The 27,597-nt window shown below is 37.7% G+C and overlaps 3 protein-coding genes across 3 annotated transcripts; 1 reads left to right on the top strand and 2 right to left on the bottom strand.

The window, feature by feature from the left end:
- Nucleotides 1-5: 5 nt before the first annotated feature.
- irf4l (interferon regulatory factor 4 like) lies at nucleotides 6-6,779 on the bottom strand. The gene is made up of 9 exons (XM_042007427.1): nucleotides 6,649-6,779; nucleotides 6,233-6,432; nucleotides 5,518-5,704; nucleotides 5,249-5,325; nucleotides 4,662-4,800; nucleotides 4,471-4,572; nucleotides 2,718-3,092; nucleotides 2,032-2,144; nucleotides 6-1,077 (listed from the first exon to the last, which is right to left on the bottom strand). Exons 2-9 carry the CDS (start codon nucleotides 6,428-6,430, stop codon nucleotides 916-918), a joined length of 1,353 nt encoding a protein of 450 aa, XP_041863361.1. The 5' UTR covers nucleotides 6,431-6,432; nucleotides 6,649-6,779; the 3' UTR covers nucleotides 6-915.
- Nucleotides 6,780-8,374: 1,595 nt separating this feature from the next.
- Nucleotides 8,375-18,442, bottom strand: LOC121653357 (dual specificity protein phosphatase 22-B-like). Its single transcript, XM_042006778.1, has 7 exons — nucleotides 18,248-18,442; nucleotides 18,071-18,104; nucleotides 14,479-14,561; nucleotides 12,284-12,333; nucleotides 12,059-12,133; nucleotides 11,429-11,600; nucleotides 8,375-9,018 (listed from the first exon to the last, which is right to left on the bottom strand). The coding sequence occupies exons 1-7, from the start codon at nucleotides 18,266-18,268 to the stop codon at nucleotides 8,869-8,871; spliced, it is 585 nt and encodes a 194-aa protein (XP_041862712.1). The 5' UTR covers nucleotides 18,269-18,442; the 3' UTR covers nucleotides 8,375-8,868.
- A 4,256-nt stretch (nucleotides 18,443-22,698) lies between these two features.
- Nucleotides 22,699-27,465, top strand: bphl (biphenyl hydrolase like). The gene is made up of 7 exons (XM_042007429.1): nucleotides 22,699-22,931; nucleotides 24,277-24,380; nucleotides 24,551-24,717; nucleotides 25,644-25,797; nucleotides 25,923-26,054; nucleotides 27,008-27,131; nucleotides 27,230-27,465. Exons 1-7 carry the CDS (start codon nucleotides 22,852-22,854, stop codon nucleotides 27,318-27,320), a joined length of 852 nt encoding a protein of 283 aa, XP_041863363.1. The 5' UTR covers nucleotides 22,699-22,851; the 3' UTR covers nucleotides 27,321-27,465.
- Nucleotides 27,466-27,597: the final 132 nt, after the last annotated feature.

Genomic DNA, 27,597 nt, shown 5'->3' with positions numbered 1-27,597 from the left:
GACACATAATTTACAAAAGTGGTCATAGTGTCTCCTACACAGAACATATGTACAAAAAACATATATATATATATATATATATATATATATATATATTCATCTTAGGAACGCATTAGGTTGGGATCTAAAAACTCATTGCTTCTTCAAGCATATAGTAACGAGAAATTACAGTGTGTATATTGTCACTCATGTATTTTCTATACCTGTTCAGGGTTGTGAGAAAGCTGGAGCTTAACCCAGCAAATTTACTTTAGATGGGGGACATATACTGGAGGCAGTTAAATCATAGGGGGGATTGTAAAGTTTTATCAACTCTCAAAAAACTTGCCTCCAGCACTCCTAAAGCTAATTTAATAAAATGTATTTCTTTACACTTGACCTGCTGCAAGTCAGTGAGTTTTGATAGGCTAGCTGTCTCTGTTTTCAGTCACCATGATATGCTAAGCTAAGCGAACCAACTGCTGGTAAACCAGGTTAAGATTTTCATTTTTAATTTTAAAGTATGGTATTTATATTTCAGATGACTCTTTCATCCAAGATAAGGAGTAAAGTAAGGATGTTTTCTATTAATTTAAGGCACAAAGGTCCTTCTCACTATTTTATCAGTACAATCACCTCAGCTGTCAGTTTGGTTTGCATAGCATGTTGGTAAAGAACTCATTGTAACATACAAAACAAAAGTTTAAAACGTTAAAAAAAAAGACTTTGTTTTCAGTCATATAAGCATACAATCAGCAGTGAATACTGAGGAACTGCAACAGGGCAAACACTGATTAACTAAATGTCCATTGTTTGTTTTTCATCTTTTTAAATAATAAAAACTGTCCATATTTGTCCTTGTGTTGAGTTTCCTGGTCTGCTGTGTAAAGCTTTGGCTGCATCTTGAAGTTGTCAACAGTCACTTGAATCCACAGTTTACTCCTGCAGGCTGCTGCTGTGGTGATGTGTGATGGCCCGCTGGTAGTCCTCGGCGGCGTTGATGTGGTCCGTGACTCCTGGGTGCTCATAGTTGCGGTAATAGTGGCCACCCGTCTGCTGGGCGTAGTATAGGAGCTGCCTGGCAAACAGAGGCTCCACCTGCAACACAAAAGCCAGCAAGAACATTTAATATGGCGCCAGTTTACACTCACCAAAGGTAGTTCAAACAATTGTTTGAAATTTGACTTGTTTTAGTACCTGCTTCATAACTTTTACGCCTTCATATAAAAATTTGATCAAAACACTGACTACTTGGCAAACTATTTTACATCTCCAGAAAAGTTTGTAAATTGCTGTAAACTGACTGTTTCCAAGGTGGAGAATGAACTCTTCTTTTCATTTAAAGTACCTTAAGCAGGTACATTTAAAGTTGCATCTTTTTCCTCTTTATTTGAGCCCTTCACACTCATTAAAAACATTTTTATTGCAGAATTTTAATATTAAACTATTAAATTACACAACTGAATAGTGAGAAGATAGATGGCTTGATCCAGGTTGGTTGTGGTGAATAGTTTTGTATGTCAACTACACCAAAGAGAAAATATTTAGCATTTTTTCAGTGGAGGCATTTCCCCTGTAGATATTAGCTTTGACATCTTGATATTTTCAGAATTCAGACTAGTGGCAAGCAAGTCAAGGAAACGAAAACAGGCTGGTGAATGGTTCACCTCAACCTCAGTTGCATACTTGGTTTGAGCCTTTCCAAGTTAAGATTTGCCCAAATCAGCCAGATTGTTTTAAAGTGAAATTGCTGCAGATAATGGCAGCAGAGATTCTAGACTCAGGAACCAGGTTAAAGTTCACTCTCAGCATCTTATCTCAAAACTAAATAGAGACTTGAAACACAGCAAACATGACTGAAGAATTTCCTGCAAACTTTCAAATCTTAGTTTTGTCCTTTCAAATTCTACTTTTCAAGCTCTACTTTAAAGTTTCTAAAGTTAACTTTCAACTTTTTGAAATCATAGTTTTGACCTTGAAAGTTTGACCACAGACCCTCCAAGTAGATTCCACAGGTTAAAGTACGAGTTAAAGATGAGGGGCATCGGTTACCTGGACAGTGAGGGTTCGTCTTTGCCTCTGTGGGTCCAGGCACTCATCTCCAAAACTCAGCAGGATCTGGAAGCGAGACGGTGGCCGACCATGGAGCCCATAGCTCTGGATTTCTGATTGGTCAGACAGAGATAAGGTCACATCAAGATACCAGCTTTGGTATCTAAACTGTAACTTAACAGGCAAATGAATTCACTAGAATTTCACTTTAACGTGGCATGACATTTGGGGTGAATTGAATGGAAAGTCCTGGTCACACTAGGTATGCAAATGCAATTAGCTGTCAGTCACAGCTGGGGCTGTCATAGCATGTGGGTGGGGATGATGTGGCTGTGTAAGAAGTCATGTGACTCAGTTTATCAAGAAATGAAGGCCACCACAACTCTTCTTGGATGTTAAGATGCTGGGAATTCAGCCTTTCGCTATCACCTAATCATGTTACATTAAATAAAATACTATGGTGGTAATCATGTTACATTAAATAAAATACTATGGTGGTAATCATGTTACATTAAATAAAATACTGTGGTGGTAATCGTTTGGTTTTTTTGTTCAGTGTAAAAACTAAAACAAACATAAATACATTAAACTAAAAGCAGTGTGATTTATATAAAATATGATGACTTGCTGTATAAATATTTGTAAGTTATCTTTGGTTTGGATAAACTGTGTTCCTGCTGCCTCACCTGTGAGGTAGTCCTGTGTGTGGAGCAGTTTACAGGTGACCTCTCTCTCCAACTTGTTGGGTTTGTCTCCATACGGCGACAGGCCTCCCTGCCAGTAGATTCTGCTGTGACACAGCCTGCGGGCGTAGAGTCCATCTGGACCCATCCACAGTAAGACTCCCCGCTCCAGCTCAGACGGCGGACTCGGAGGACACTCATCTGGCCTCCTCTGAGCTGAGAGGCTGTCAATGGGCAGGGGCACTACCTCAGGACCTCCGGGCGTCAGGTAGTGCTTCTCCGGGGAGCACGGAGTAATATGGCAGCCTTCTGGACTGGATGTGGTCACCTCCCTCACAAGATTGTCGCGTAAAAACACTGATACATGAAGACGGAAGTCTGGATGGAGGAGAGAAGGATACAGGTAGAGGGTGAGTCCTCACACCTTTTAATGCTTCTCATTAATCTAAATGAGACTGATAAATGAATCATCTATGAGCTCCTGCAGGTTTTAAGCTTTTATCCAAAGCAAAATCAAGTATTTCAGTGGTAATGAGCCTTCGGATTTGGACAGGAGTCACAGTCTACAAGCAGTTGAGACTCACACATATTTTAAATAATTCTACAAATACAGCAAGTTAAAAAAGATTAGCATTCATTTTGTGACAGTCATTTTATCATCCTGCATGCTGCTTCCATTTGTAGGCTCAGTGGCATCACCCAGGTAAAGGAAACATGAGCGGCTGCAGACAGACTGTCACAGAACTTTTTGCTTTTGAGGAAACAGGATCTGTATGGCAAGATTTGTTTGAGATTTGATGTGAGGCTCTGTCATCTCTGTCTGTGTTCTGGATCATTAGAAAAATTTTCTAAACTATGTCACCCCTACATATTTTATTTAAGTTTGACCTTCTGTGTCTGAACAATCACTAAAAATGTATCCTCAAACTAAAGCAAGCGTTTTATACTGTCTCTATCAGGAGAATGTTTTTATTTAAGTTAGATTAAAGCCGTCACATTTTTTCTTGCTACTAGAAGGAAAGTTAATAAAGTCATAACATATATCAACTACCAAATAATGCGTCTATCAGAACACAACGCAGACAGGGAACCACACTTGTGTGGGGTTTAGTTTGTTTCAAACAGAAGCTGATTAGTTACGATCTTTTCCTTTGTTAGAATTTAGGGGCACCATTACCAGGAAGGAAACAGAAAACCACATTCATGCCTCAACGTGCTTTTTGTCCAAATAGCAGGTGAAGTAGGTGCTAACTGCTTATTCTCAAGCCTACCTTGATCAGTTTGTGATCCAAAGAAAGCAAATCTCATTATCTTGTGATAACAAGTCACAGTAGGTGGTTATCTCAAGAAAACAAAAAGCAGAGTTCTCAAAATAATAAATTAACCTGTTATCATGTAAAAACTAACTTCATTATCTCAAAACCACAAATAATTCATTTGTGATCTCGAGAAAACTTCATCAAAATAAACAATTGGAGGTGTGGCTGCTCTCAGCTTCTGTAGATTTAACTTTTAATCATGTATTCCAACTTCATGCCACTTATCAAGTACATCATTTTACTTTTTGGCACCTTCTTGAGTATGTTAACACTTAAGGAAGTGGAAAAACCTAAAATAAAAAATAAAAAATATATAATGACCTTTATAAACACAATATCCAAGCAGTGTTATGAGTCCATCCTGCTGGCTGCCATTAATGCGTCTTTCTAAAAATGCCAGAGATGCAAGGAGAGAAAAATGAACTGGTTTTGCATACCTGAGAGCGCCTCCGCTGATCTGATGCTGGTGTCCAGTGAGAAAGGCGAGGGCTGGCTGTCAGCAGGCCCGTATGAGTAAATCGAGGCTCTGAGCTGGTACCCTGCTCACAACAAAGGAACAGACAGGAGCTCAGCACAAACACAGAAAAGGTCCTGAAACTGACAAGGATGCTAGTTCTGAGTGTTGTACCATTTTCCATTGAGGAAGGCTGCCATGGAAGGCTGCGAGGGGGACAGGGACACTGAGCGAAGGACAGCTCGGGTAGGGAGGCCTGCTCCGGGCAGTAATCTCTCCAGCTGCATTCAGGACTGGCCGGGTACTGTGGCATCTATAGAGTCACAAACAGGTTGTTGGAATAAGTATTGAGTTCATGAGACACCAGCAGGCAGCTTTTGCACATTTCTTAAGAAATGTGATGCTTTGTTAAATGCTTTAAACAGATCATAGTCATTTAACCAAATTCAAGGAAAGTAATTAAACATTTTAAAATCTATAAAACACTGCATTTGACAGTTAGAGTCATGACTGCTGAAGGTTCAGAGTGTAAAATTAAAAAGTATATCACTGTAATTTAAAATGCATCGTTCTCTTCGACACTTTAAGTCAGGATTAGTCATCATATCATAAACCTGCAGCTTTTCTTCACCAAACTGCTGGTGTTTGTAAACTCATTCACGCATGCACAATATGTCATGGTTCATGCAGCACAGCCTGCCTCTGTCTCTCACTGCTTCTTTAGCTCCGCCCTCACTCATTTTCATGCATATGAAAATCACCTGAGTCGGCACAGTGGGGAAGGAGGGGTGCATCTGGTAGCTCACTGGACTCAGAGGACTGTCCTCCTGCCTGGGTCCTACATGCAAGACAGAAAAGTTGAACAACTTCACTTTAGCAGTCTGTTGGACAAACTTAGCTGCAAATGCATGACCCTCAATTCTACATCTGTTCACATCATACAGCATGACCTGATATATTAAATACATAAAAAAAAACACTTTAAGATTTGAACTCATGCAGTTAAACAAGGAGTTTTCAGTGGACTGACTTTTCTTAGCACCCTCTGGGATGATGCGGTAGACTTTGTAGGGATCTGAAATGTCCAGCTGGCTTCTCTCCACAAGCTCCTCAAAGTCATTGCTCTTGTTGAGGGCGCAACGGAGGCGAGTCTTCCAGGTTGGAGGGTCCGGTTTGTCAATTCCTTCCCGAAACTTGCCTTTAAACAGCGCCCAAGCCTGCACAAGGTTACCAGGGTGGAAAGAAATATAAATATATATATAAAAAAAACTGAAAGCTGAATTTTCTTTTAGGAACAAACACCAATACATAAATATGAACATTTTGATTTTTCTTGTTTCCTGTTTTTTCTTTTGTAAAGCTCTTGCTTGGAAAGACTTGTGTCATTTTTCAGCTCATAGAAAAACTTTCCATAATTTCAGACTCTTTAGCCCACATGCCAGTAGTCTGGTACAAATTATTCATGATGAGTAAAGTATTCTGCATACAGATCAACCAACAATAATTGTGCAAACAAATGTATAGCCTGCATTAAAAAGATAAATCTATTTAGACATTTGGAACTATATATCATTTTGTGTTATAAATCATTAATAGATTATTAAGTGATTATTATTTAAAACCGGCTAACTGAAATTTTCAAATTGACAGTGAAGAGTCACTTTTCTCTTTGCACAGAGTCTAAGTTTCTCTTCTACTTTAAGCACCAGGGCAGAATTTCGGTACTTATGAAGACATAACTTTACCTTAAAAAGCGCGGCATCTTCGTCCCTATTGTAGTCCTGCTTTCCGGCGTGTTTCCACGGTATCCTGAAGATGGTCTTCTCGTCGTTCTCCCACACCAGACCGGGATATTTCCCGCAGTCCACCTGCTCGATCAGCCACTGGCGCAGCTTTCCGTTCCCGCTGCTCCCGGAGCCTCCGTAATCCACCTCGGAGTTCATCTCTGTCCAAAGAGACGCATGTAGTTAGGTCCTACACTGTGATATCAGCCGCAGATGCGTGGGCTTTGTAATTTGAATTTAGTGTAGGTTTTGCAGAGAATCATGGGTCTATCCACATGAAGTGAAAAAAGCTGACGAAAAAGTTAAGCAACTGCGTCTCCCACGCAGAATGATTTGGGTTTAATATGCGCCCTGGAAGCGAATCGAAGTTGTCTTACCTGTTGAAACTCGAAACCCGTCAAGTTTTGAAATCAGTCAGAGTCAGAAAGCCCTCATCCATCCGGCGGGCCCGCTTAAATCCTCCCAGGCCTATCGCGTGCAGCGGGAGGGCGGAGACACGCGGATGCTGAGGAGGGCGCACCTGCTGCTGCCGCCCGCTTCTCTCCTGCGAAGCTTATCAGTGCGCGCACAGCGGCCGATCTCCAGTAAGACACCGGGGGAAACCCTGTCCGCGTCAGTCACAAGTCTCACACACCCGCACACGTGGAAAATCATAGGACGGAGACAAAAACAATTCTTTGAAATGATAAAGCTTTACGAAAAGCTGCTGTAGAGTGGTCCTGCATCAAAACATCTGTTTGTTCCCACTGGAAGATAAAACATAGACAGTAAAAGCAGATCAGATTATTCTAAATAAGTCATAGCTAAATAAAGTCTAACAGGACCTTTACAGAGACTGAGTGGAGAAAGAAAGACAGACTCAACATTCATTCATTATTTATAAGTTAAAATAGAACAATAGTTTCAGATTAGTGTCTTAGAATGAGGGAAAGCTCTGAGAAATGAAAGAATGAAAAAGAATGTTTTCATTTTCAAAAGAATGAAAATGTTCGTAACCGTTTCTAAAAGTAGGAAAACTACAAAATACTTACTTAAATGTTGGTTCAAGTTGGTTTATATTATGAAGTAATAAATTAATTAACTTATGCAGTAGAGAGAAAAAGTACTTTTGTTTTTATCTCATTTATGTATTGTTAATGTTATTTGATTTTTGTTATTTTCATCTGTGATATTATAAAGCTGTTATTATATATATATGTATATATATTAGTGTGTGTGTGTGTGTGTGTGTGTGTGTGTGTGTGTGTCTATGTAATATACACAGACACAGTTGTGTGGGCTGCTATTGTAAAATGACAAGAACCTGTTACTCAAAAAAAGGAGTGGAGAGAGCTCAACCCCTGAAGTGAAGAAAAGTAGAGTGTCTCAATATCAAAGTACAGCACCTTAGTAAATTAATATTGATACTCAAGTTCAGACACTTTAAACTATCCGTGACCTCATTTTGTTGCAGCTGTAAGTACAATTACTCCATTTCTATAAGTTTCTTAAAGTTGTTTGTTTCTTCTTATCAACTACATTTTTTTAATTGAGAGCTGCAGCTGAACCTTTTTTTTTTTTTTTAAATGAAAAGCTTAATAGTTTCAGAGTTTTTGGCTTGATACCTCACAGAAAGCTACACGCACAGTTTGGTGTCTTGGGTTTTGTGACATGTGTACCTACAATTAGTGTTTTTTCCTGTAAACCTTTAAAATTACACAAAGATTCTCAAAGGGCAAATATTTTTGCAGTGGAACTTCCTCAGTAATCATCTCACAACCCCTTCTGTACATCTACTTTATTGAGAAATTAATGCAATATGTTTATACTGTGTTTTTGACCACAATTACTCAAATAAATGATCTGAATACTTGTTCCATCACAGCTTTAACCTGCTCAGCCACAGTCGGATTCCACTTCTTTTTTTTTTTTTGAACTCTCTTGAAACATGACCAAACTGGTGTTTTCTCTCAAGTACAATTGCTCTAAGATATTCAGCTGAAGACTTCAACTTCACATAAATGCAGGTTTAATCAAACAAATACAAATTCATACATGTAAATTATTGTATTAATAATTTTAACAGAGCTGGTTAACAGAAAAACCAAGCATTACAGCTGAAAACAAAGCTTACAGTTAGGCGTAATAGTACAATAAACATAAGAAAATAAACAGTTTCTAGTATTGATTTACTAAGAAATGTAATTTTCCCCAGTGTCCATGCCGTCTGTACAAAGTAAATGTTATATTTCAAGTAAGACACAGCATAACATAACTGACAGAGGGAGTGTACGCTACTAAATGTGCGCTCACACTCAGGACTGCATGTACATATTTCCTTGGTGTCGTGCTTGGCTGCCCTTGCATGTTGTTTTGACAGTTAGAGGCAAGGACATGATATGACGAACGGGGCTGACGACAGTGATATAAAATCCCCCCTCATCACATGCCTGTGTAGCTATTCTGCTAATGTGACATTCAGCCTATCATATCGATAGAGGTTTTAACAAGACTAGATTTCCTGCTGCAGTTCTCAGATCAGTGATGAGCTGGATGGAGCAGAGGCTGACAGTCCTCAGCAGCTTGAGTTCAGGGTCAGAGAGGTTGGCAGAAGATGTTCAGGTGCCACTTGTGGCCACTGCAGGGGTGATGCTGGCTGTTACAGCATTGCTGCTGCTGTTGTTGGATTTCCGAGTTAAAAGGTTCTGAATTTCCTCATCATCATTTAACAAGTTCTTCCCGTAGCGCTCCTCCCACCAGGCTCGATACTGAAAGGACAGCAGAGGGATCAGTAATGTGTAAATAATAGAATGAAAGACAGAGTTTTCATCAGAGCGAAGCATACATGTAAAGTTTTAAGAATTATTTGGAATTGCTCACATTTTACTGCGTTTTGAGAATATATTCATCGGTTTTCCCGATTGTTTTACTAAACATAAAATAACTGAAACATCCTGTTTTCTAAACAGTTCAAACTTTTACCTTAACCCTTTAAAGCCTGACCCAAGAAAAAAATGAGGAGAAAAGTCTCAAATTTTTCATCTGAAGTCTTTATTTGCCCCTTAAACCAAATGTAAAAAAAAAAAAAAAAAAAAAATTTAATAGTTTTTGTATTATGTAAAAATTATTGTAATTCATTATTGTATTATTATTATTGTGTCCATCAGGGGCAGAAGACAAGTATTAGATTGTATACAACAATAAAATGATGCAAAAGGGCTCAGAAACTGTAAGTATTAAAGATGGCACATACAACATTGAAGGGTTAATGTTCATTTAGAGGCCTAAAATCTTCTTAAGAAAGAACTAGAAGTTTAGTATGTTTCTTGTGGAAGTTTTGTCCCTTCTGTTTGGTGGAAGCATTCAATTTCAGCATAGTAGAAGAGGTCATTGAAGTCCAGTGTCTGGGTCTTTGGAAGATTTTCACTGTTTCCCTGAAGCCACTTCTATTTATCTTGGTTTTCACTAAGCATCAACATATTCTTTGTGTTTCCAACTTTCCCTTTATCCTGTCTCCTCTGTCAGTCCAGAGAGCTGAACAACATTCCCACAGAATGATGCTGCCGTCACCGTGTTTGACTGTGGGGATGATGCTCAGTGTCAGGTGTTCGCCACACATGTTGTTTTGTTTGTTGAGCTTTATTTGTATAGCACAAATTCACAACATTGACATCTCAAAGCAGTTTTGAAAATACAGTTCAGTCCAATTATAATCCAATTTAATCAGACTCACTGTTGTCAAATTGATGATTTAATCTTTAAAACCAGAGGGGACTGATCCTTTCAAACTCTGGAATGAACTGCCTCTCACTTTAGATGCTTAGACTCTGTGGAGTCTTTTAAAAAGCAGCTGAATTTGTATATATTTAAGCAGGTTTTTTATTAGATGAGGATCCTCATGAATGTGTGTATTTATGTGTTCATATGAGTTTTTATCTCTTTAATGCATTTTTGTCTTATTTTATTGTAAAGCACTTAGTGTTTTCTTCTGTGAAAGGTGCTATATAAACAAACATTTCTTCCTTTCTTCCTTAATCCACATTACATGAGAGGATAAAGCAGAATTTCTTTCCAAAAGCTACTTACTTGCTAAACCAGTATTGTAACTGAAATCTTGCACAATTTGCACAATATTGACACACCCACTCTTTTTTTTTTTAGATTTACATATATTATATTTTTAACTTTAGATTTAATATTTAATATTATTTTTATTCCTTATGCATGCATATTTCTGTTACTCTGTGTGTTCATTTCTACATTACAAAAATGTTTTCCATTGTACATTGTGCTATGTGTAATTGTGCATGTAACAAAAACAAAAAAATATATATTTTAATTGTAATCTAGTCCAGTTTATTATAACTGTGTTCAGAAAATGACAAATCATTTGAATAATACCCTATCCAGTAAAAGAAACCATCAGACTGCACTGACTCTTGGACAAATTGTTTAATTTTTGTTTCTTAGGATCAGATGAATTTGCTTCAATCATTCAGGTTTTCATGCGTCTTTTATTGTCCTCCATCAAGGAACTCTGATTCACAGTGACAACTGAAGTCTTTGAAGGTTCCAAATTTCCTCCATTTGTGATGCTGCAGAGTGATGCAGTATTACGGGCTTTGAGATGCTTTAAATGCTGCAGAATTCATTCATTCATTGATTCATCGACGAATACCATCAACTGTGAAACCTCATATAGACACATGTATCCAGTAAATTTAATTATGTCCAGTAAATTAAATTAGCAGCAGGTTGACTGCAGTGAAACTGTAGAAGCATCTCAAGGATTGCTGATAAAAATAGGAACCAAGTTACAAGTCTCACTATGAAGGATATGAATATTTATGGATTAGATACTTAAGGCACTGTTTAAAAATGTTATATTTGTCAGAGCCAGAGGCATTCTGGAAAAAAAACACACACTTATAGAATCAGACATGATTTTTATACATCATGCACCATTTTGTTTAAAGTCAGAGGGTTAAAGAAGACACCTGAAAACTCTGATCTTATGACTGAATGGTTTCACTTGCAATACATGTAGTGCAAGTCTGCAGTTATAAATCCAGTGCAGGTGTACAGAGAGGCAGGTAATGCATTAAATGGATATTTCTGAAAAAAAGAGGAAGGGGGGAAGAAAAATGTCCTCAAATATAATTTAATATGATGCCTCACCTCTGCAAGCTCCATGTTTTCAAACTCCTCCAGCTGCCGTAGGAAGCCCAGGTTTGGCCCAGCACAGGGCCTTGCGGACCTCACCGCGGCCAGCGACTCCACCCAGCCACGACCTGTCACCGTCATGATGTAGGCCACCACCAGAGTCACGCTGCGGGACACTCCTGCCACACTGAGATCACAGACCCTCTCATATTCACATTCTCTGCTTTACTGTACAAAGAAGTGAAACCCTTAACCCTTCTCCTAACTAAAGCTGTGGTTAAATGCCTGATTTTGCATGTTTGATATGAGAAAAGATGAAAGGTGATGAAATTTACCATGAAAGTTTGAACCAAAATGCCTGATAGACAGCTCCTTTTTGCTGTGGTTGAAAATGAGAGCTGTGTCAATAACATGAAGACCTCCAGCCTGTGATCCCCCTGAGGCAAATTCTCATTAATAAATGAAACAGAAAATTCCTGGTATGTGAATGACATGAGTCTTCTACTGTATTTTTAATATAATTTACTCGGATTAATCTGTTTAAAATATGGCATACAAGGAAATTCTCCCTTATTTAAGCGTTTCTCCAGCTTCTTCTTGATTACAAGCATATTAATTAATGAAAAAAAACAATGTTCTACTCACCAGTGTACCAGGCAGCCCTCCCCTTTCAGTCGGGACTCATGGATAAACATGATGCTGTCTCTAAAATACTGAATCCTGGTGAAAATATATTAAACAGTCAAATCCTCAGATACCCTTTTTTTAAATCCAAAATCATGATCATATTAGAGGAAAATACACTTAAGGTTATCGTGAAATTAGATTTGTGGGCTGTAAACACAATGAATATTTATCTCAAGGACTCACAGATTTTGCTTTGAGTGGTCAGCAGCAGAGATGCAAAGGTACGTCATGTCCTGCAGTTGAAAACACAGGCATAAAAGTCACATTAAGATTTCTCTGTGGGGCATTTGTTTGCAAATGAAGTGGGTTTGACCCCTGCCGGTGTGTTGGGCCATGACATAACGAAGCATTCCCATGTGCACGTATGTGTGTGTGTGCATTTCTGTGCACCTGGCAGCTGATGATACACACACTGACCAGAAACCACCTCATCCTGGTATGACTGCACTAGTGCAAAACCCCCTGAGTCCTCTGGGACAGACTGAGCCCTGGAAGTGCTCCAGACAGGCCAGAGCACACATTCACAACTGCTAGCAAACGTGCTGTTACCACACTAAGTGGAAGAGATACTCATGAGTACTGACAGAAAGAGGCAGGTTGTGGAAACAGTCATTGAAAAATCTTCTTTTATCTTTGCACCATCAATCTTAAAGCTTCTCATCAACATGACTGTTGGTTGGTGAAATCAAGCCCTGATACACAGAAATCATGAATACAATCCTAAACATTACGCACGACAATAGCAGATGAATGCAGGCATTTTCTTAACTGGAAAGAATAAAGCTAGCTCATATTTTTTGCAATATGTTAATTAAAGCCACACGTACAGTAAATGGAACATCTGACCTTAGAGACTTAGCGGTTGCAAATTTTACCTTCCTCTCTCAGGAACCATGATGCTGTCTTCCAAGAAATTAATCAGTCAGCAGTTTGACTGTTAGGTATGCAAATAAACCATCCCATCTGGCTACTTGGTCTAAAGCAGACCTGAGTCATCCTCAAGCCACAGACCTCAAAAAGCTGCGTCATAAATTTTCATGTAAGACCAATCCAGTGATTAAAATTTGTATTTGGGATTAAGAAAGTGCTGCATGGCTGTCAGCGCAGTTCAGAGGATGCGTGTTGGCCCAGATGTGATTTCAAGCCCAAAACCTTTTAAAAAGTTTTGGTGGTTGACCAGTTTGGGTAGTGATACTGTAAATGCAAGTTGCTGTTTCTCTTCACTGTTCAATGAAACATTCTAGCATGGATGGAGAAAGTGTAGAGAAATCTCTGAGCTCTTTTCATGATTGCTTTCAACAAGAAAAGATGAAAGTTGTGAAAGCGGACACTGAGGATGTCAGCCGGATTCAAGGTTTTTAAAATATTGTGTCCGATGAGGAGGACTGGAGGAAAATCTCATGCAAGAAGCGCTTTCTCTGGACTAGGTTGAGATCTTAATCAATAAGTCTGTGAACAGGAAGGTAATTTAATGTATATTTACAGATTTATAAGCTTTATGAAGCCCGTTAAACTATTTTTTTCTAATAAATTGCCACTGATTCAAAAAAATTACAGCAAAATATATTAACAAAATAAAAGTCACAAATATTGCACTTTAAAGCAAATTTAATCTTCAGCCTCTAACAGAGGGGGAAAAAACGCACATTTCCAGTACTTTCAGACCCAAACTGTCACAGCTAAATGCAGCATTGAAAGGCAAGAAACTTTTTTTTATGCAGTTCCACTTTCAACACTTGATGGTCTTCAAGCTGCAGAGCTAAAAGCATCTCGTGTGAAAAACATTTGACATACAGATGCATCTGCATCAGCAGCTGCGTCAACTGAAAATGACACGCAGATTTTCATATATTCACGAGAATCAATAGTAGGATCAATCAGAAAACTTTATTAACTGAAACTATGAGAATTTCACGTCTTATGACTGACACAAAATTGAAAATGTGAACTTGGGCTTTTCACACCAATTGAAGTGGTCTATTTCAGAAGCTTTGATAAAGATCTGACTATTAAAGAATAGGAAACACTCCTCGTATAATAAAAGAAATCAAGCGGTAGGAAGGGATGTAATAAAGATTAGAAATAAGGGGGCTCATTTATTAATCAGTTAATCAAAATAAACTATTTCAGTGTGGATTTTTTTCACTATATCTTCCATGTATCATCATAAACCTAAAAGACTTTAAACTCAGAGGAGACATCGTTGCACCTCAGGGCTGAACCCAGCACTTTCAGAATGAGTCCTGATCCGTGGGGACAACACAGGGGAGGAAACACTAATGCGTTCAAAGAACATTGTGTACTATATGGCTGGATTGATTTGGGAGGGTCAGGGAGTCATGCAGGCCAATGTAAGACACAGAAATAAGCTGCCTCACCTCCAGGACCGGTGCAGCTGTGTCATGGATTGACAGGATGTGGGTGATGTTGTGCTGCGCCAGCAGCTCCTGGTCTCGTGCATCTGCGGAGCATTAAGAAAATCAAAAAATCAAAATTATACTTTGTCTCCAATCAGAAATTACACCATGTAAGCTCTAACCTAAATTAAGCATTTTCTACCCACCAACAACCCCCCTCCTCAAATACCTTCCAAGCAAATGTGGCTTTATGGCTTAAAAGTTTTGCTCTTGTTTTGAACTGAAAGAAAAACCGGAAAACCAGTGTTTCTAAAACAGTCCAACAGCTTGGCCCAAAAGCAAGAAACAGTAATTCTTTTAATCAAATTTTGTTCTTTAAAAGGAAGCCAAATGTTTTCTACTTTGGACAGATGTGCTTTGAGCATTTTTTCTCATGCTTTGCAAGTTTGCAGGATGCTCATGCTGCCACATATACAAGAACCTGCCAGGCAAATGAATGCAAGAGATACCTCATTAAAGTGCAAAGAAGTGATAAGAACTCAGCGTAACTCAGTTTTATTCATATTTAAATCCCTTTTCAAGCATAACTGCAACCCAAAGGGCTTTACAGAGCAAAAATCTAACTCAAAAAAGACAAATGCAAGAAATATAAAGAATGGAAAAGAGTCAACACACTTATAAAAACAATTAGCCAAGTGTCAAAGCACATAAAAGGTTTTAAGAGTATGAAAAATGAAATAAACAGTAATGTCAGTGGCTAATGTAAGTTTTCTTGAGTTTTTCAGACTTGTAGCTGGTACTGAAAACATTTAGTTTTCAGTACCAGCTCATTATAGCTTTGAAGAGTATGCAAGCTATAAGCACAACTCAACTCTGAGAGTAAAGATTTAGATGCAGATTTATAGAGAACAGATCCTTTAAATAAGACCAAGTTAAACAGTTTGTCAATGTAGAGAGACTAAAACTGAATAAATGTGGCATTTCTTCGTGGCACCAGTCAGTAGCAGGTTAATCAAGAAATTATTGGACACCAAACAAAAATGGCTTTTGCAGTAGCTTAGCTGAGATGTGATAAATGAATGGATGATTTTTTTCAGCTTTGATTTGAGATCGATAATCGATAATACTGTTATGAAAGAAGCCCTGTTTAATGACAGAATTAAAAGACAAATGCCAGTCAAAAACTATTCCAGTGTTTGTCACTGTAGTACTTCAAAGTTAAAGCCAAAACAACTTGTTAACTTTATAATTATATGACGTTTTCAGAGCAACAGAAACAAGCCTTTATGTCTTCAGATATGTTAAAGAACACATGAAAGGGAAAACAACATGAGTAATACAAAGGCTAATACATTTGCACAGGAAAGACTATCTTAAGTCATTGGCACTGACTTCAAGGTCATAAAGTGTCCAAGAGTCTCATTTAACAAACATTTGAATGGATTGTCAAACAGCTGAAACACTGAGTCACATTGAGGCTGGTAGCATGTAGAAGGCAGCTGCCAAAGACAAAAGGCAAGTGGCACTGTCCTGAAAGTCAAAGCACAAGACAGATGACTCATTTGGTAAAAATTAAGAGGGAAATTTAATTTTCTTTAGAAAACAGCATTTTAAACACTTACAAGAAAATTATAATAACTGCTATAAGCTAAAGGAACAGGGTTACATTGGGTGCATGCTATTAAATTGATTACATTTTACGTTTTTTAGTTTGTTTTGATTTTTTTAGAACAGTTTTCAGGGAGATGTGAAACTTTCTCATTTTCAAGGCCTGAATATGTGTTTCTTTAGATTTATGCTGCAGAGTCAACTAGTTATCTTGCTAATGAAGATATTACTTAATACCAGAGCAGCAGTAACTAACATGTAAACTCTGGTGGAGAAATCATACAGTTTTTAGAAAAGCTCATAAACAGCATTTGTGTTCTGATAGCAGTAAGATTGTGAATGATATGAACTGGTGGCTGCTGTGCACCACAGAAGTATTGCAATTCACAGGGATTATTTTCAGGTTTTTTTTTATTTTTTTTTTTTACTTAATAAACATTTACATGGTAAAAACAGTTGTTTTCATGTACTTAGATCAGGGGTATCAAACTCCAGTCCTCGAGGGCCGGTATCCTGCAGGTTTTCATTGTTTCCCTGATCTAACACACCTGACTAAAATTAATGGGTTATTGTGTAGATATTGACAAGATCCATTTGGATCCATTTTAGTTAGGAAATAACTAAAACCTGCAGGATAGCGAGAGTTTGACACCCCTGACTTAGACACTCAAATGAGTTATCTAGTTTTAAGAAGCAACCAAGTGCATCGGGAGGCTGGAGGCCTGGTGGAGAATTGTGACTTTCTTCAAGAACACCTTGATTTATTCACATTTGATATTGATTTAATATTTCATTTTAATTTTGTTTTCATACTGTGTTGAGTTAGCTTAATTAGAACTATTTGATTATATTTAGGAATTTACCTTCGTTGGGGTTCAGCCATCTGGCAACTCTTTGGCTGTTGTCCAGTTATTAAAGTCTTTTTATCTGCACACAATCGTTATGTATGATTAGGTAATGCTAGTCTAGCAAATTGGAAAGCTGCAGGCATAAAGATTATTCTCTCCTGGCCTACTTAGAGCACTTAGCCTGTTTGTAGGTAAAAATCTCTGTTTGCAGAGATCATGGTTGGAAGTTCTGCTTCTACCTCACTAGAAAGGTCTTTTTTTTAAGTATTAAACACATTGAGTCCCATTTCTTTCACAAACACAAAAAAGGTGTGAAGTTAATATTATTCTAAAAATAAGTTCTTTTGAAAGTGGAACTGAGTTGAAAAACGGGCATTGTGGGTCCACCTACATACATTTGTTTTTGTGATTGTTTCATACCAAGAAAAGAATAAATATGCACTAAATCTTACATTGCTTACTTTTCACATATACCAACATTTACTGAAAACCTTTACACTTCAAGTTGTTTTTAATATACAGTTTCCTTTGTTGTGCACAGACAAAATCTTCAAAATACCTTTCAACATGTCAGGTTGGGTGGATAAAAGAAGATCAAGGGCTCAATAACATGAAAAGTACCACATTTCCTCTTTGACAGCTATTTCTGGAACATGTGTTGTTTACAAAAATGTCTTCCATATTTTTATAACATTTCCTGTGTGGTTATGATCGAATGTACGCAGAGAATAAAAAAAAGAAAGAAAAAAGCAACCTAATGCCTGCATCTGCTGGTTAATGGAAACATGTGGAATGCAGTTGTTCACACGAGGGACACCCCCACACCGTGGGGCATCCCCTCCCACTCCAACGCTCACGTATTCACAACAACGACCAAGAATAATATTTTCCCAAGCGGCTGACAGAAAGTGATACACACAAAACACAAATATACATAGAGATTAAAAAATAACAATACTGAAAGTTTTTTTTCTCTTATCAAAGTACAACTTCAGTCATTCAGATTCTAACTGTGACCTCTCCACTCTATAGAAACTGAGTTCATCGTAGCAGTTCACCACATGCCTCTCCATATGAGGAACTGAAAAAGCCTTTACTACTTTATCCTGAAAATAAATCTATTCTTTACTCACATGAAAAGAGGTTAAGCAGCTCACCTTTAATGTTGCCAAGATAGAGATCAGGCAGGATCTACGAAAACATCCAAGAGAAAAATCAACTAAAGTAAAACAAGAGCAAACATGCATGACGGTAATGAAGGTTTGGATTATTTCAGACTGAAAATAGACCTTTTAATTGAGATAGAGTCATTTATTCTAATAGTGATACTATACCTTGTTGATTCCATTACCCATGTCAGCCAACGGTCTCCAGAAAATAGCAACAGGTTTATGAAAAATCTGTTATAATTAGCTAATTCTCTAAAAAAAAAAAAAAAAAAAAAGAAGGAAATTTAGATCTGACAGAGTTGTGCTATTGATTGCTCTTGCAGCATTTCTTTTTCAGGTTTCTTGCTGTTGCTGCATCTCATCAACCTCAAACCATCCTGGTGACTTCCTAGTGGGAACCAAGATATCATAAAGCCTTGGACACGTCCACAGCACATGGCCCCCAAGTGCTACTTCACTGAGAATATGTTGCTCAGGATTACGTAATGTCACCTTAGCAAAGGAGCACCATGCTTGAAAGTTTATTTTTAGACCAGGATGGGTCATGGGACCGTGGACAGGGACATACCAGCCAGACAAAGATGGTTCAGAGCCAAAGAGCAGAGGCGACTGGATCCAGCACGACTGGTTGTCACTATGTGCTGAGCTGTTATACTGTACATGGAGCACTGAATGAGGCCTAAAATATCAACACTAAACCTCAGTTTAACTCTTGCTTGCCTTCAAATTATTAATTATCCTTTTTTAGTTAGAGTTATTGTTTTTTTCCCTGTGTTTATTCAGTGAATATCCATGAATCAACTTCAGTCTCTATGACTTTTAAATATGTTTATTGTGGTGAATAAAAAAAAACAAAACAGATATTTTCTTTGTACTCTTCAAATAAAGAAAAAACAGCAAATCCAACCAACAAATATTTTCTCTTTTCTTGATATCTCATCATCACTATTTAAAATATTATTAGGCTTCCTTATGAGCTTGATTTTATTTTTTTCTTGGAAATCAGAATTTCCCCATTTAACTTTAATTATGTGCTGATTCTCAGTGGATATCTACTTTAATCTACTTGAGTAAAAGCATTTCCAGTAAATCTGGCGGCATCTTCAATATACTCTGAGGTGATGGAAGTATTTTTAGCCTGCCTTTCTGTTATGTTCCTGTATGTGGTTCAGTGTGTGGCACAGCTCAGAGGTGCTAACAGGCAAAACAGCGTGGAGGCGTTTACAAAAAGCCTGTCTCAGAGAACCAGGTCTGAACAGCTCATCAGGACCGACGACTCAGACCCATTCATAAACACACATGAAAGAAATGAGGAACTTTTTAGAGATTTTCATAAAAAAGAAGAAGAAAAAGAAATTAACCAGATCAGCGATTTGTGTGGGTGTGTGTCTGTGTTCAGGGGGAGGATGGAGCTCTGCTACATGAATAATTTAAAAACAGGGCAAGTTATCATTTTTACTGATTGTTGTTTAAATACCAGTTAAATATATTTAATCAAATCAATTGAATATATTTCATTTACAGTGAAAAGTAGAGACAAAATTATCAACAGGCCCATGAGATTATAGTCCAGCTGTTCCCTCTACTTCCATCTAATATCTAAAAAATGAGATGAACTGCTATAAAATCATGTACACACATTTATCATCTCCAGATGTTAATGATCGCGACTTTTCTTCCACAGCAGGTCAAAAAAGCTCCATGAAGACACTTATTTTACCAGATGATTTTTCTTGATGGGTTCCTCTCACATTCAGTCAGATGTCCACTAAAATCAACTGTTTTAGTTTTCTCAGGGGTTAATTAGGGCTGTTTTATTCTTAATTAATTTATTTGAAAACAAGAACATAAAGTTATCAGGAAATTAAAAGTGATACGTTTAGAGGGATGGGACAGTTTGTTAAAGATGTTTGACAAACCAATCTCAAATCTTCCTTTTCTAAGTAAGACCATTAAAAAAGTCGTCTTTCATGAACTAAATTACTTTTTAACACAAAACAACTGCTACGATGTCTTCCAGTCAGGTTTTAGACATCACCACAGCACTGAGATGCTCTGACCAAAATCATGAATGACATATGTTTGAATACAGACGATGGAAAAATGTCAGTCTTACCTTTACTGGACCCCAGTGCTGCATTTGATACAGCTGACCACAATATATTACTTAAACAACTGGAGAACTGGGTGGGCCTCTCTGGCACTGAACCACACTAGTTTAAATCTTATTAGAAAGTACTTTGTGTCAATAGGTAATTTTACTTCTGAGTAGACGAGAATTACATGTGGAGTTCCCCAAGGTTCCATCCTGGGGCCTCTTCTGTTTAACAGCTACATGCTCCCACTGTCACAGGTCATAAATAACAATAAAATTAGTTACCATAGCTACGCAGATGACACACAGATATATAGACACCTGCAGCTGATTCAGAACTCTGCTGCTCCAGTCCTCACTAAAACCAAGAAAGTGGACCACATCAGTCCAGCTCTGAAGTCTTTACACTGGTTGCCTGTTCGTCAGAGGATAGGCTTTAAAGTTCTGCTGCTGGTCTAGAAAGCTCTGAATGGTTTAGGACCAAAATACCTCAGTGACTTCTTGACCCAGGTCATCTGGATCCAGTTTCTTGTCAGTTCCCAGAGTCAAAACCAGACATGGAGAAGCTGCATTCAGCTTCTATGCTCCACATGTCTGGAACAAACTCCTAGAAAATCTCAGATCAGCTGAAATAGTTTATTTAGATCCAGTTTAAAGACCCACCTGTTCTCTGCTGCATTTCAGTAGTTTTTATTTAAAAGTCCAGATCTTCATCTGTTTTTTTACACTGAACTCTTAACTTTATTTCTCCAGCTGAGCTTTTTTCTCTTTCTGTTTTTATGTAATCAATTTTATCTTTTTTTAATCTTAGTTTTTCTAATACACTTGTATTTTTTTCTGTACCTTGCTGTAATGTTTTTGTTTTGTGTAAAACACTTTGAATTGTCTTGTATATGAAATGTGCTATTCACATAAATTTGCCTTTCCTTGCCTTGACAGGTAGTTTTATTTATTTCACTTTATGTTTTTTAACCAGACAAGTTGTTGAGAGCATAGTTTGTACTTTGTGCTCTTTGAGGTCTAACTGATACTATATAATTATTATGTTTAAGCATAATAATGTACTTACCAAAAAAATGTGTTAAAATTTGTGTTCGTTGATTATTTTCTCCATCAGTAATAGACTGGTGTTGTTTTATACCTTGTTAAAATCCCAATTATTCACCATTACAATGAGGTATAACTTCCAGCAACTATCCAGCAGTGTGTAATACAACACCAATTTGTTTTATTAAAGAAAGAAATAATCATCCAAACACAAACTCTCTCACTTTTTGTACAATACTTTAACAACCTTCTGAAATCAATAACCAGGGGTGGTTCTAAGGGGGGATCCAGGTGGGCCAGTGTGGACCCAAAGCTGTAGCTACTAATACAACATTGGCTTTAATTTTGTTTTTGTTGAAGAAAAATGTGTTTAATTGTGTTATTTATCTGAAGTTGTAATTAAATGTAAAGACAAAGGTTTCACAATCTCATTGTAATCGATTATGGAGATTCAAGTATTTTTAGTGAAATAGTTATATTATGAAAATTTTATACAGTAAATCTGAAAGCCTTGACAGCTTTGTTGTGTTATTTTCTCATTAATGTGCCTCTACAGCAGTGTTTGTCAAATGGGGGTACATGTACCCCTCGGGGACATGGAGAGACTCTAGGAGGTAAGTGAGAAAATAAAAAAAGAGGGATAATTTTTTCAATCTTTCGTACATAATAGATCTGATTTCAATTTGTATTATGAGGTGAGTCAGTTCAGGGGGTTAGGATTATAACACACAGGTTTGAATATACATGTATGTACTTTCAAAATGACTTCTAGATCTTAAAAGGTTAGTCTGATTATGAAGTGAAATACAGACACAGTTCCAGACACCTGGGTAGTGAATGTGTCTAGGAGTAAAGATGTGAATTAAATAAAATATGTAAACTAAAAAAATATTAATATATAATATGGGAAATAAATATAGGAAATCATGATATATATATATGATAAAACAGTAAATATATATGTATATATAAATGAAATAAGTAAATGAATCTGTATGGAATATGTATGTAAAAATGTAAATGTGTACCTGATGCAACATAATAATAATAATAATAATAATAATAATAATAATAATAATAATGTTTTATTCCAGACACAAAATAAAGGTCCACATAAAGATATAACAGAAACCTCGGCTTCCTAAGAAAATTCGGTCATTTATAATGTTTTCTAAAAGGTTAGTTTGTTAAATATAAATATCTTGATAATGTACTTGGGCTAAATTAAAGGTAATGATTAGTTTTAATTTAAATTGCCACCTCTGGTTTATGGGCTACTTATTCTACAGGTTTCCATGTTGAGAAAAAGACTGACAGCGGGCCCAGCCCGACGTCGCTAATCATTTTAAACGTAAATATTAAGTCTTGAGGACAATCTGACAGCTGTAGGACTAATGTTTGCGGGAATGTGCAAACGTGCGGGGAATTGCATTTCATTTGCGTTCCTTTTCGTACTTTCGCTTCAAACATTGTCGTGGATTTTCGTGGAAAGTGCCGAACTGATTCCAGCTGCCAGGAAGTTCTGACACAAACCTGCCAAGCAAGACTGTGTGAACTTCACTCAAGAAGACACTTGTTTAATCACTAAATCAGAGGACAGCAGCTGTGTGAGACACGCTGAGGAGGAATGCTGTTTTTACTGGGAAGACGTTTATTTAACCGCGGAACGCACGTGAAGACAGCCATGACTGCGACTCAGCCCTACTGGTAACAGTTTCAGCCCAAATCACCGCGACACGAACTTGATGAAATCCACGTTTCTACCAACAAGCATGGAGACAAAGCAGGAAGTGCGCACTGTGTTTTAGTAGAAGCCTGCTCGTCCGTTTTGTAGAAGTTTTTCCTCTATGTGTTAAATTGATTTCTGTCCACTAGATGGCGCAATATACCCGCTCACTTTTCTGTAATGATCAAGTCCTTCCAATCGCTTGGAAAACACACAAGAAAATCCTGTTAAAATGATACTGAATACACAGGTTTTTACTATTATCATTTGTTATTAAAGCGTTGCACTTTTACTGTAACATTTCAAAGCAGTTAGAGGACAATTTATTAATTGCACAAAAGTAATCAAACTCTTCAGAGGAAGTTAAATTTCACTTTTGGACAGATTTGTGTTTATGTTTAAGTGTCGTAGGTCTTTGTTTAATCAAAATTGAAAAATGTATTTTATAGTGAATAAAAACAAATCACATTTTAACCCCAGCTCTTCAGTGCTTTAGGAAATAAACCTTATAGATTTACACTCACGGGTCACTTTTATTGCGTAGTCTACATCTCGCTGCTACCAGGTTAGACACATTTTATTTCCATCAGAGCTGCCGTAATTCTTAGTGACAAAGACAGAACAGTGTAGGAAACATTCCTCAGAGATTTTGCTCCATATTGACATGATAGCATCACGCAGGTGCTGCAGGTCCATGTTCCACCACATCCCAAAGCTGCTCTATTGATTTGAGATCTGGTGACTGTGGAGGCCGTTGGAGTCCAGTGAACTTACTGTCATGTTCTAGAAAGCTGGTGGAGATGATCTGAGCTTTGTGACATGGTGCATTATCCTGCTGGAAGTAGCATCAGAAGATGCTCCACTGTGGTTACAAAGAGATGGACATGGTCAGCAACAATACTCAGGTAGGCTGTGGTGGTAAAACCAGGCCATGTTGGTACTAAGGGGCCCAAAGTGGGCCAAGAAAACTTCCCCCACATCATTACACCACCAGCAGCCTGGAGCTTTGATCGAAGGCAGGATGGATCCATGTTTTTATGATGTGTCCAGCAAATTCTGACGAAATGTATTCAGTTGCTGCCATCCAATTGGCTGATTAGATATTAGTGTTAACAAATAATTCAACAGCTATACCTAATAAAGTGGCCGGTGATTCAACATCTCCAAAAGTCTGCTATTCTTCTTAGGTGAATTCTTCAGTATCCATTATTTCTACTGAACATGTTTAGTCCAAACAAACCCCCAAAACTCACACAGCTTCATGTGTGTTGTTTCATTGTTTTTGCTGCATCTTCTTGTTTAGAAATATTTGTGTTTTCCCTGCAGCTCATCTGTGATCTCTGGGAGGCAGCATGTTAACGGAGTAGATCTGTACTATGAACAAACTGGCAGAGGGAAACATGCTGTGTTGCTGCTTCCTGGTGCTCTGGGTAAAGACAGCAACACACCGTTTATACAGTATCTGTTCCCGATAAACTCTGACATCAGTGTGTATTTTAATGGAAGCTACCGGTGGCGTCCTTTAAAATACATCAGTGTGTATTTTAATGGAAGCTACCGGTGGCGTCCTTTAAAACAATGTCCTTGTTTTCTACTGCAGGAAGCTCAAGGACCGATTTTGGTCCTCAGCTGAAATCTCTGAACAAGGAACTCTTCACCATCGTCGGCTGGGATCCCCGCGGTTATGGACGATCCCGTCCCCCTGACCGAGACTTCCCACCTGACTTCTTCGAGAGGGATGCGAAGGATGCAGTGGATCTGATGAAGGTCTGTTGCTTAGTGATGGTGAAAATCAGCTGAGGGGCTCCAGTTTCTGCTGCACACATGAAACACGGTTTAGCTTTCTTACTCAGTTTCAGACAGTTTTAATCCACACTGCTCACAGATTGACAGCTTCAACTCAGTCATGAGTGTTTTCACCATGTGAGCCCATCTGGAGAGATTTACTCTTTCTGGATACGAAGCATTTTAACCACGTTCAATCAGGTACACCTTACAGAAACCCTGGTCTAAAGTTAATCAGCTAATTTAATGAGTTACAGAGACAGTTACGGGCATCAACGTTATAAGTTCACTTTCTTTTATTTATCATTATAACTGAATACCCCGAGCATATAATCTTGTGGACAAAAAGAGTTGAGAATGGAGACTATTTAATCAGATTTACAGTAAAACATATGTGACAGCTGATTTCTCTCCTTATGCTCATCATTTACTGCATTTGAGTAAAAACATATATAATATAATGTTAATTAAACTATTTATACAAATAATAAATATCAAAGGTTCCTTTGTTATACATCAGTTAGCATTAAGGCAGGATATTTATAAATGTAGTAATTACATTTGGAGAAGGATGCCGTTTCTTTCAATGTGTAAAATGTAAATAAAATCTAAGTTATTTCAATTTTATAGTCAATTTAAAAATTCTAATCCAACATATTTTAACCAACAAGTGTTATATATTTATTTAAAATATACAGAATATGCTCATTTTTAATTTAATACTAATAAGTTTGGACTGAGATATGGTTATCAGTGTGCATCACATCTTCATCTTGTCTCAGTTTCATCATTTTATGTTTCCTTTGTTCTAATTTTAAGTAAATACAGGTCATTATAAACATTTCAGAGCATGCTAACTTTTTGTGAGCTGACACAATAAATTACCATATTTGTTATTTTTTTGGCAGATGTTGGGCTTTGGCAAGTTTTCTCTGCTGGGTTGGAGTGATGGAGGAATCACTGCACTGATCGCAGCTGCAAGGAATCCCGACCTGATCAATAAGATGGTCGTTTGGGGGTCTAATGCTTTTGTTTCCCAAGACGATCTCAAGCTTTACAGCAGTACTCCACTTTTTATTGTCTGGAATAACTTTAGAAATGAGCAAACTTCATGAGTAAACTATTCAGTTTGTTTGAGCTGTGCTTTATGTGTGTGTGCATGTGTGATTTTTGGTGGGAACACAAAGTGGTCCGCGATGTCTCCAAGTGGAGTGCAAGGATGAGGCAGCCCATGGAGGAAGTGTACGGAGCAGAAGTCTTTGCTCGAACATGGGAAGGCTGGGTGGACGGAATTGCACAGTTTGCTCAGCGACCAGAAGGTGAAGAATCTGTGCTGCTGCAGACTCATAACACAAATCAAAATTAACAAAAGGTTCTCAATAACTTTAATGCAAAGAGACATGTTCTTTAATGTTCTTTGATTATCTGATCTCAGAACTCTGAGTTCTGTCATCTGCAGAAATACTCTGATGACTCAGCAGTTGTTGGGTGTATCAGTGATGGACAAGAAGCAGAGTACAGAGAACTGGTCGGTCAGTTTGTGAAATGGTGCGGTGACAATCATCTCATCTTGAATACCAAGAAAACAAAGGAGATGATTGTTGACTTCAGGAGGAACAAGAACACACATAGAAGTGTTTCCATCATGGGAGAGGAGGTGGAGGTGGTGGAGGAATACAAGTACCTTGGAGTTCAGCTGGACAACAGACTTGAGTGGAAAAGCAACACTGAGTACATTTACAAGAAAGGTCAGAGCAGACTCTACTTCTTAAGGAAGCTGAGATCTTTTAACGTCTGCACCAAAATGTTGCAAATGTTCTACAGGTCTGTTGTTGAAAGTGCAATCAGCTTTGCAGCAATCTGCTGGGGCAGCGGCATCAGAACCAGAGACTTGAAAAGAATTAACAAACTGATCAAGAAAGCCGGTTCTGTGCTTGGAGTAACTCTGGAGCCGCTGGAGTTGATCATCAAAAAAAGAATTCTGTACAAGCTGACGAAGATAATGGAAGATCCTTCACACCCTCTACACCACGCCGTGACGAAACAACAGAGTGTGTTCAGTGGGAGGCTTGTTCAAGTCCGATGCAAGACAGAGAGATACAGAAGATCCTTCCTTCCAGCAGCTATCAGGCTGAAGAACAAAGCCCTTAATTAATTAATGTGATTGTTTTACTAAAAAAAAAAAAAAAAAAAATTACTACTACTACAATATTGAATTTCCCTTTGGGATTAATAAAGTATTTTTCATTCATTCATTCATTTCATTCATTAGGGAGTATCTGCATGGAGCTTCTACCCCTGATCAGCTGTCCAACCCTCATCATCCACGGAGAGAAAGACCCCATGGTGCCCAGCTTCCACCCTCAATACCTCCTCAAACACATAAAAAAATCACGGTGAGAAAACATCAACATGTGTTAAAAAACAAACAAACTTAGATTTCAAGTTTTCAGTGGGATTTAAGCTCAAATAAACTTTTCATCTCCACATGTAGGTTGCATTTAATGCCAGAAGGAAAACACAACCTCCACCTGAGGTATGCCGAGGAGTTCAACAAACTAGTTGAAGATTTTCTGGAAGAGTGAAACAACCAAAAGATCATGTTGTTACAAAGAACCAGAGCTGGTGTCGATTAAACGAGGAAATCATCAGTCTTTTGTAAATCTTTATGTAGAAGAATGTGAATTGTCTTTAATTTGAATTTCATATCAAATAAAAATAGAAACGTCATTATTCCATGTTACAGTGCTAATGTGATGTACTTTTAAAAATTAATAGCTCACTCTAAGTTGTATGGATCTATTTTAAATAACAAAAAAAATGTATTGCATAACTTGACGAATAAGAAAAATGTGTTAACAG

This window comes from Melanotaenia boesemani, chromosome 14 (assembly GCF_017639745.1).
Source record: "Melanotaenia boesemani isolate fMelBoe1 chromosome 14, fMelBoe1.pri, whole genome shotgun sequence".
Classification (NCBI taxonomy): Eukaryota; Metazoa; Chordata; class Actinopteri; order Atheriniformes; family Melanotaeniidae; genus Melanotaenia; species Melanotaenia boesemani.
The sequence above is the reverse complement of the archived record's forward strand: the minus strand, read 5'-3'. Positions and strand labels throughout refer to the sequence as shown.

Excerpts from the sequence above, each read along its gene's own strand:
- irf4l (XM_042007427.1), bottom strand. The coding sequence starts at position 6,430 with ATGAACTCCGAGGTGGATTACGGAGGCTCCGGGAGCAGCGGGAACGGA. Across the intron at positions 5,326-5,517 it reads CCCAGAGGGTGCTAAGAAAA|GACCCAGGCAGGAGGACAGT; the intron begins GTCAGTCCACTG and ends TCTTGCATGTAG. Across the intron at positions 3,093-4,470 it reads ATCAGCGGAGGCGCTCTCAG|ACTTCCGTCTTCATGTATCA; the intron begins GTATGCAAAACC and ends TCCTCCATCCAG.
- LOC121653357 (XM_042006778.1), bottom strand. The coding sequence starts at position 18,268 with ATGGGTAATGGAATCAACAAG. Across the intron at positions 18,105-18,247 it reads TGGGTAATGGAATCAACAAG|ATCCTGCCTGATCTCTATCT; the intron begins GTATAGTATCAC and ends ATGTTTTCGTAG. Across the intron at positions 11,601-12,058 it reads GAGGGCTGCCTGGTACACTG|TGTGGCAGGAGTGTCCCGCA; the intron begins GTGAGTAGAACA and ends CTGTGATCTCAG.
- bphl (XM_042007429.1), top strand. The coding sequence starts at position 22,852 with ATGCTGTTTTTACTGGGAAGACGTTTATTTAACCGCGGAACGCACGTG. Across the intron at positions 24,381-24,550 it reads GCTGCTTCCTGGTGCTCTGG|GAAGCTCAAGGACCGATTTT; the intron begins GTAAAGACAGCA and ends TTTCTACTGCAG. Across the intron at positions 26,055-27,007 it reads GTTTGCTCAGCGACCAGAAG|GGAGTATCTGCATGGAGCTT; the intron begins GTGAAGAATCTG and ends TTCATTCATTAG.